This window comes from Mustela nigripes, chromosome 7, assembly GCF_022355385.1.
Source record: "Mustela nigripes isolate SB6536 chromosome 7, MUSNIG.SB6536, whole genome shotgun sequence".
Taxonomy (NCBI): domain Eukaryota; kingdom Metazoa; phylum Chordata; class Mammalia; order Carnivora; family Mustelidae; genus Mustela; species Mustela nigripes.
This window is the reverse complement of record NC_081563.1, coordinates 90,283,460-90,292,951: the sequence shown is the minus strand read 5'-3', so window position 1 is coordinate 90,292,951 and position 9,492 is coordinate 90,283,460. Positions and strand designations below refer to the sequence as shown.

The following is a 9,492-nucleotide window of genomic DNA, read 5'->3' as shown; positions in this document are numbered from 1 at the left end:
TGCAGGACATGTGGGCAGGAGGTAGTGTATGCGGTGTGCCGGGAAGATCTGAGCACACAGATGCACATGTTTTCTGTGAGGTGGGGCACAGCAGAGGTGATGACATCCTTACCATACCCCTAGTTTGCATGCTTTATACATTCGGATATGTGTTATATAGCTACTTAAAAAAAAAAAAAAAAAAAAAAAAAAAAAAAAGGGCCTACCTTATAACCACAAAAGACAGAGCAAAATGACTTGCATACTTTTCTGGGCCTAAAAATATTCCAGGACTTATTTGGTGATCTTTTGGGAGACTTCCAGTTGTTTCAATTTTTTCAGATGTGAGATCACTAACCTAGAAATGGACCAAATAAATTTTCACTTTTACCTTCATGCATATTTGATTCCTGGCCTCTGGAGTTCTTTAAATATTTAAAACTGTTAGATATTATGGAAGGAAAAGGCTGGGGAGACCCAGCCAGGGGTGATGAGGTGTAGGAGGCTGAATTTTCCTGCCCTTGTCAAGGGAAGGATTCGTAGCCCAAAGGTGGCTTTTTATTTAGGGGAAGCACCTTTCCTGCTTTGTTTTCTTCTGCTCATGTCACATGTACACCTCTGCACCTCTGCCCCAGGGTTTACATTTTGGGGAAACCACTGGGCAGAGGGTGGTTAGCCTTATTTTGTCAGTGGTTTTTGTCCAGGGTGGGGGGGCTGTTTCTCTCCAGTCTTCTGGAATTGGGGCAGTGATGATCAGACCACCAGATTAGGACCCTCAGAAAAGGGGATAACTGCTGTGTCCTGTGGGCACAGCACTTCCTCAACATCAAAGAAGGTTTTAGGCTTGGACTCCTCCCTGCCTCTGCCTGTGGGGACTGGGGACAAAGGGCTTTTAGAGGTGAGGAGTTAAACCAACCTTCTGCAGCATTCTGCAGAACCCTTTTCCCGATGAGTCCCTCCACTCATGGGCTCATTCGGCAGTCATGTCCATCATGGTCCTGCTGTGGCCCTGGGTGGTCAAGGGGCCAGACCCTGTGCTCCTGCCCAGTCTTTTCCTGGCATGCGACCCCTTTCTAGCTGTCCCAGATTAGAGCCAGGTTCACATTGAACACATCATGTAGCAGGTGCTGCAGGTCGCAGGCCCAGGGAGGAGGGGAGTTCTGTTGGGAAGATGAGCAGCTCCCCTGGAACAGCCTGGGCCTCCACAGAGCCTGCCACCACGGGGACACAGGAGTGCCTGAGAGTGGCTGCCATGTGTCTTGTGGTTGTCTCCTCAAAAGGCACACTGAGGAGACCTAATGTGCCATCTGTCACCCAGCCTGGGCAGTTCTTTGTTCCAGCTACAGTAAACAGGGACCTCAGGGACTTTCCCACCAGTGCTGGGGTAGATGGACACTGCCCACACTCACTGAGAGGAGTCGCCAGGCCAGAAACCCTTGTAAACCCTTTATTTTAAGTGGAACACATAATGTTTAGCTTATTCTTACAGGTACCGCAGGAATGACTGTGATCCAGGGAACCAGATCTCACAGATCTTGCACTCCAGTGTAGAGTCTGGCCCAGTGCCCTGTGGAGCTCCCAGTGTCCTGTGGATGGGCATGGCCCTGCACCCCAGCACAGCCAGAGGGAAGCTCTAGGGACTGCAGCCTGCCTGACCCACAGGGGACTGGTATGTGTCTTCAATACTGCTCAGCTGCAAATGGCTCACGGTAGCGATACATCCACTGGGGCTCAGAACACAGTTGTTACACAAATACTCAGCCCCACACGATGGAGACATCACTCACACAGCACAGCCATAAATATTGCAAGCAGTTCACGCTCACATTCAGACCTCCTCTGTAGGGCTGGGGCACATGAGAGGTGTTTCCCCCAGCCCCTCTTCCCATTCACAGGGTCAACTCTTATCAGCTCCAAGCCATCCAAGAACCTGAAAAAACAGACCTCTGGATCACCTCACACATCCATATCCAAGGAGGAGGCAAAACATTCAAGTCTGACAGAACCCCTGTCCCAGAGGGCATGGTGGTTGTCACCCAGTCCTCCCTGAGAGCAGCCAGGGAGCCTGTACAACCTCCCACCAAGTCTCTGGGGAGAAGGTGAAGGTCTGTCCTGGGCATAGGGGTAGGAACCAGACAGGGGAAGGGAGATAAAACAAGACTCTTATCACAGAAACACGTTACAACCACTCCATCCTGCAGAGAGGGACAGGTCGGGGATGGTGTGGCTGCATCACCCTGGCCTTGGCATGTGCCCTTGCCCTATCTGGTTCACTGTCTACCTGGAGCCAAGGCAAGAGACACTGGGCCTGGGTCACACTACAGCCCTCTGCCTGTCCAGGGGCAACTCTGCAAGTCCAAAGGGAGAGTAGCAGCTTCCTCCCAACATGTCAAGGGGTTCCACAAAGGTCTATTCTCATGAAGGTCTGTTCTCATGGAGACGGAGTCACTTCTGTGAGGTTGGCCAGGGTGGCTTGGCTGCTACAAGGCTGGACTCTTCTGTCTGCTCAGGGAGTCGATGTAATGAAAAATGGCCCCCAGAGCCCAGCTGGTCTCAACATCGTTGATTTTCCGAGTCAGCTTGAAAACACAAAGGGAGGGGCAGAGTGGGCATGGTTGGGAGGCTGGAAGCAGTACCCCCAGCCCTTCTGGCCATAAAGGGCAAAAGGGGTAATCTAGAGACAGTCCTTACCTTCAGCATTTTGTTCTCTGGGAAGCCAAACTCTTGGAGCAGCAGGCTGATGTAGGTGAGGTCCATGCACAGAAAGGGGTTGCCCTGCAGCCGGGTCTCTGCCGTCCGGCACACTGGGGGTGAGAGAGCCCTTTCCCAGATTCCAGGTGGGGGCGGGGGGGGGGCAGGGCTTGGGCAGACTGGCTCTACACACTCCAGGTGCCCACCCTATGCTAGGCTCTGTGCTGGCCCCAGGTCCTCACTGGTTTAGACAAGACTACAGCCTATAGCAAGGTGATTCACCAAGAGTACACCAAAAGGTAGGATATCAAGGCGAACCAGCCTCCACTGGGCCTGGCCTCCAAGACAAAGAAGGACTTATATGTTTTAGCATCAGGAGCTGAAGGCCATAGTCTCACAGGGCAGAGCCCTGGACCTGTGACTCTGGACACCTTTTCCAGGTGTGAATCTGGGCTTTCTGGGGAATGTAAACACAAACATTCTTGTGTGTTCTTGTGTATTCTTGAAGCCGATGAACAAACCCACCAACAGATTTCCCAAAATTCTGCTCAGAATCTTTTCCTGTTGAAGAGTCATGGATACCAGGTGTCCATGGGATAAAACCATAAGTGATAAGAAAGCTTAAAAAAAAAAGCCACTTGGGGGGAGTGGGGGAGAAAGGACTTTCTATAGAGAAACAAATGAAGTTTAACTCTTTTGATCTGTAATTGGGAACAGCACTGAAGAGCATAATATTTATAGCCAGCCTTCATTTCATACCCCATCTGGCCGGATTATGATGGACAAAGGAGAGGAAGGGGGTCAGCCACCTGTAAATTCAAGAGGAAGAGCTCTTCACCCCCACAAGCTGGGTCTGCTGTGACAATTGTGAATTTGCTGGGACACTTTCAGGAGAAATCCCTGTGACAATCACCTGAGCTACAGTGAAGAGATGTCAGAAAAAGTGAAATCCAGGAAGCCCACTCCTAACAACCCTAGGACTAGAACTATCCACTTTCAGAGTGAAGGACACTGAGGCTCCCCCTCCCCCTGCCGTGGTCACATAGGATGGGGCAGACCCGTGGTCTAGGCCCACAGGACAGTGACCCCCCAAGTACACTCTCATACTTCTGAACACGTTAGGCTGGCTGAATCAGGAACCAAACCTGGAACTTCCAGTACTGCCTCACAAGTACCAAGCTGCACCTGCCACATGGTGGGGCAGGGTTCCTGCCTCCCAACCTGGCCCTTCTCAGCTGGCAGGGAAACCGCTACTCACCATACTTGGCCGCGATATCAAAGTCTCCTACGACGAGGCTGCCACCCTTTTCTGCATCTGTTGGACAAGACCAAGCACCTGGTCTGCACCAGCATCCCTGGACCAGAGATGCCACCAAGGCGCTGAGGCTGGCACCCGTGAGAGGATGACATGGGGTGGAGAGTCCAGGCTGGCTACAAGTCTGGGTATAAGCAGCCAGCAGCCCCACATGCACTGGTCATGTGTCTTAGGTGATGTGGCTGGGGGTGGGCAACTGTTCCGTGCAAGACCACAAGGGGATGATTAGCAGTCACGGATCTTCGAGGGTCCCTCACAGGAAGGTCACCAGGGGCCCTGGGCCCCACAGACTGAGAAATCTCTTCATTTTAAGTTAAAAAAACAAAAGCACAGAATCAGACATGTTTCCATGAGCTGTGGCCTTGAGTTCAGCAACGGTACGCTGGGTATCAATTTTCTGAATGTGGGGAAAAAAGTTCTATAAAAAAAAGCCAAGAAGTGGTTTGTCAGGTCTTAGATCAAATGGGCAGAGCCTTTACAGGGCTCTCAAGAAGAGAGTGGCCCTAGGCCTCTGTGACATTCCCAGGGAAGTAGGCATGAAAACTGTGTCCCCCCAAATCTTACTAATAGCAACTGTTTCTTCAATGCACCCGAAAACCTCTACATTTGATAGAGGGTTCTCGAGCTGTCCCACACATTTACATTTTGTATGAGGCAGCTTCTCAGTGAGCTGACTTTTCCTTGACTGGACATTTGCTCAGTCAGCAAATATCATCACTGAAGATGGATTCCATTTCTTAAAACAGACCCAAGCAGCTCTTTCAGAGCCATGTGTGACCACAAAAGGGAATTGGAAGAGCTTTCTGAACAGCCCAGCGCCTCCTGAGGTCACTCTGGGATAGTGTCAGTCCCTTAATGGAAGGGCAATCTAAAGGCAAGGCGAGGGGCCCCAAATTGATGAGGTGATACTGCGGAGGGTCCTTTTGAGCCAGCATGAAAGGGTGGAGCCCCCAATACGCTGCATGTAGTAGACCCTGAGCATTGTGATGTCCATAGCTAGTGGCACGGCCAGGAGAGTACAGATCAACAAACTGCTGCTCCAGTTATGAGAAGCCCACAGGGGCCCTCAGGCCCAACAGACCAAGTAGCTATAGGACCAGCTACTGGGAGGCACCCCAAGGACCTTGCCCTGTGCCAGAGAGACCCAGGCCCAAGCAAGGCATGACAAGGTCACCTTCTACCTGGACTACCCACTCCTGGCTAGATGCGTTGCACACTGGGTCCGAGCAGTAGGTGGCTCAGTGAGCCTTGAGATACCACAATGCCTATAAGCTCCTAAGGGTGGTCTGTGGAGTGCGCTGACCCCTCCCCATGCCAGCCTGGGTGCTATATGGGAAAGATGGCCATGTGACCATGTCACAAAGGGCTCCCTCAACCAGAAACCTGGGGCCAGGCAGGAACGACTAAGGGTCAGTTACATAGGTAGGTCAGTTCTGCCTTAGAGCAGAACAACTTGACAGCAATTAACTGTCCCTGCACTGACAATGTAACTTTACTAAGTGGCTCAAAGACCTGATTTATTTATAAAATGGGAGCTTATTACTTCCTATATGGATGACAAGACACTCCTCTATTTCTGTTACTGTGAGAGTGACTGAGAACATGATTACTCTTTGCTGTGGGCCCTCTGTCCAGAGAACCTACACCTCAGCCCTACCCTTACCTATGAGGCCTACATTTGCAGCAAGGTCGTAATAGTAGGAAAAAGCATAAAAATCCATATCCTTCACTTCTTCCGTTCTGTGCACTTTGTTTCGAAGGATTTCCGATACTCTGCTGGCACACAGCTCATGGAGGTTCACCGCTGGGGCGAAAGAAAAGCACAAAGACAATGGTTAGGGGGCTTAGTGCCTGGGCCATACAACCCCTGAGGCCCTTCCCAATGACTTGAGACCTGGACCTGGAGGGTGAAGCAGGAAAAGAAGCCTGGATGGCACCTGGGTCTGGGTGCTCATCAACACCACCCATGCCAACAGGAACCTTACAGGAGCCATAGCACTGCAGGCTCAGATCAAGGGAGAGAAACCCAAAGTATGAAGGTCGCTAGAGATAGCATGGCCCTCAAGCCTGGAGGACACCAGCCTCCAACTGGACACATCTACTGTCCTGGCATTAGCCCAGTGGGTTCAGATTCACACCGTTTATTTTCCGCTGGCCCTTGCTGAACTCTAAACTCTTACTCTGTCCCATCAGTCACTTTGGAGGTGTGGCCTGCAACCTCCTTACATCATAGATGAGAAAACAGAGGCCTAACAGACAGCTTGTCAATCACATAGCTGAGATCATTGAACCCCTGATTGGAAGAAGGACAACAGAGAGCCCCAGAGGTAAACAGATGTCAGTATCCCACTACCCACCCCTGGAATCAGCTTCCCATCTCCACCAGCAGACCTGCCCAAAGTCTCAAGGCAGCTCCAGCCAGTTCTCCCCATGCCCTTGCCTGCTGGGCCTTATTTCTCTCCACTCTCCCATATCAGGACAGCCATACAACCTCCCCCTTTCCTTAAACACAGCAGCCACTCCAGGGCCTATGCACACGCTGCTCCTCTGGTCTGGAAAAGTGTTGCTTTAGATCCATGTGGCCCATTCCCCAGCTGCTCATGTTTTGGCTCAAATACCACCCATGTAGCCTTCCCTGGCCATCATATTTAAAACTGCAATCTTCTCTTCAGCCCTCCTCTGTTTTTTCCTACAAGTTACTTCCTCATGTGTTTTAATAACTCCTCACACTGGAGTATCAGCTGGGTGCCAGGGGCTGCTGCAGGACCTGATGCTATCACGTGCATGAGTGGCTGGCTGAGTCAGAGTGAACTCCATGGTCACCAGATAATAAGAAACAAATATCTGGTCTTTGTTCCTGGTTCTGAATACAGAGCTTTCAAAACCCTTGGAATTTCCTGCATGATGGGGATGAGATGAGCCTCTTCCATTATTCACTATGAACCTCTTTTTCAGGTATACCTGAGTTTATGAGAATGAGTGGACACTTGTTGGTGGGTCCCAGGTGGCTTCAGGATGGATGCTAGCTGTCAGAGGAGCCAACCATGTGATTAGAAGGTTGGAACTTTCAGCCCCACCCCCAAACCTCCAGGGATGGTAGGGGGTTGGCCATTGAGGTAAACCAGCAGCCAGTGATTTAGTTAACATCTGTGTAGTGAAGCTTCCCAGAACCCTAAAGGATGGGTCCCATGAGCCTCCTGGGTAGTGAACACATGGAGGGGCTAGGTAATAGTGCTCCTAGAGAGCATGTGGAGGTTCCACACCCCTTCCCCAACACCTTGCTCTATGCATCTCTTCCGTTTGGCTGTTCCAGAGTTGTATCTTTTATAATAAAATAGTGATAATAAGTAAAGTACCTTCCTGAGTTCTGTGAGCTATTTTGGCAAATTATCTGGTGGGGAGTTGTGGGAACCCCCAATTTGTAGTTGGCTGGTTAGAAATACAGGAGGCCTAGGACTTGCGATTTGCATTTGAAGTGGAAGGTGCCTAGGGGGAGCCTTGGTGAGACTGAGCCCTTAACCTCTGTGGTCTGCATTAACTCCAGGGAAAGTGGGAATAGAATTATTCATGGATGGAGAATTGGCTAGTTTGGGGAAAACCCACACACATTTGGTGCCAGAAATGTGGGTAGAAATAGCTCTGTCACCAAAGGCAGACAAAATTCTTGCCCAATGTGTCCAGCTTGAAAACAGTATTTCAATGTTTCTATTAGCACCACTAAAGGAGCACAGGGCAACAAAGACCACCCACATGGGGCGAGAGGGGCCAGGCTGGTGGGAGAGCACACCTACTGTCACAGGCGGTGGGCTACACAGCTTGGAGCAGCCTATCCTATGCTCACCAGGCAGTCTGAGGTGACAGGTGATTTCACTTAAGGAGAAGCTGTTTCTCCCTCAATTCAGAGATGAGCTCATGTTGCTACTGGGCCAATAGCCCCAACTTGACCATTTGTCTTAGAGCGGCAGAATGCTCGGGTCCTTCCTCACTGGAGGCTTGTTAGGAAATGTAGTCTTTTGAAAGAAAGTATGTGGCAACAGAGAAGGGAGCGTTGTGCAGAGAGACCCTTTGCCAGCAGTTCCGAGTGTGTTCTGGCAAGGGCCTCCTGCAACCCTATCGGTTCACAGAGCTACTTCCATTTCCTGGACAAGTATGGGCTTGTCTGTGAATGAGGTCGTCTAACAACAGCCTCTTTGGTTCTCAGAGGTATCTGGAAGGTATGGGATAGAGGACAGGCTGTCATTCTTAACCCTTACACACCAATGACAAATGAGCACTCCACCTTACCTGCCTTCTGTCCTGAAATTCTGTATGTTATTTCAGCATGTTCCCACTCTCCTGTGAAACCTGGAGACAAACAAGGGCTGACCAACTCCTTTCCATCCTCAGCTGAAATAAGCAGATGAAGAAAGGCACATTACCACAGGGAGACTGGGATGTGGATTCTGCTGGGAGGAGGTCTGTATTCTAGTGAAGGGGAGGTTTTTACTTCTCCCCTAACTACCTTAAAGAATTTAAGTAGGGGGTCTGGCCCAAAAGGAGAAGTATTACTAGAGATAAATTTTTTTAAATTAATTTATTTATTTTCAGCATAACAGTATTCATTATTTTTTCACCACACCCAGTGCTCCATGCAGTCCGTGCCCTCTATAATACCCACCACCTGGTACCCCAACCTCCCACCACCCCGCCACTTCATACCCCTCAGATTGTTTTTCAGAGTCCATAGTCTCTCATGATTCACCTCCCCTTCCAATTTACCCCAACTGCCTTCTCCTCTCTAACTTCCCTTGTCTTCGATGCTTTTTGTTATGCTCCACAAATAAGTGAAACTAGAGATAAATTTTTATCTAAATGACCATTGTATGGAAAGGCAAACATCTAATGACCAAATATCTGTTCTTCTTTTGTTCTGTGAATCATCCACCTTCCTTTAAAGCCCCGGGCCCCTAGCCCATTACTTAGCTCCAGATGACCCACAGCTTCAATTGCCCAACATGTCCTTGGGCGTCATTTTCTTCTGGGGCTCCGGTACATATGTAAACTTGCTTTTCTCCTACTAATCTGCCTATGTCAATTTAATTAATAGACTAGCCAAAAGAACTAGAAGGGCAGGAGAAAAATCTTCCATAGTTGGTGAGCTAGACTGGAGAAACTTCACTGGCCGCACATTGCCTATTCAAGGGCTATGGCAGAGGGGAGAGCCTGGGACCTCTGACAGGTGCAGCAGCAGGTAAGAATTCTTATTACCACGTGAGGCTCCTGGATCTCTGCCTGCAGGATCTAGCTGAAGCAAGCGGTGAGAATATTATCCTCCCAATTTCTTTTCTTTTTTTTTTTTTGTAAATTTTTTATTTTTTATAAACATATATTTTTATCCCCAGGGGTACAGGTCTGTGAATCACCAGGTTTACACACTACACAGCACTCACCAAAGCACATACCCTCCCCAATGTCCATAACCCCACCCCCCTTCTCCCAACCCCCCTCCCCCCAGCAACCCTCAGTTT

At 49.8% G+C, this 9,492-nt stretch overlaps 1 protein-coding gene across 8 annotated transcripts in view; it reads right to left on the bottom strand.

Moving 5' to 3' along the window:
• Positions 1–1,412: 1,412 nt before the first annotated feature.
• The window catches only part of ENTPD6 (ectonucleoside triphosphate diphosphohydrolase 6), a 43,435-nt gene continuing 35,355 nt past the window's right edge, over positions 1,413–9,492 (bottom strand). For 6 of the 8 annotated variants that reach the window (XM_059406405.1, XM_059406403.1, XM_059406407.1 and 3 more), the window contains 5 exons: positions 8,270–8,371; positions 5,649–5,789; positions 3,929–3,985; positions 2,671–2,783; positions 1,413–2,558 (listed from right to left, as the gene is read on the bottom strand). In XM_059406405.1, the coding sequence (XP_059262388.1) occupies positions 2,460–2,558; positions 2,671–2,783; positions 3,929–3,985; positions 5,649–5,789; positions 8,270–8,371 (512 nt within the window). In that variant the 3' untranslated portion in view covers positions 1,413–2,459. Of the gene's footprint in view, positions 2,559–2,670; positions 2,784–3,371; positions 3,480–3,928; positions 3,986–5,648; positions 5,790–8,269; positions 8,372–9,492 lie in introns of those variants that run through there. The other 2 variants (XM_059406406.1, XM_059406408.1) reach the window with 2 other exon arrangements.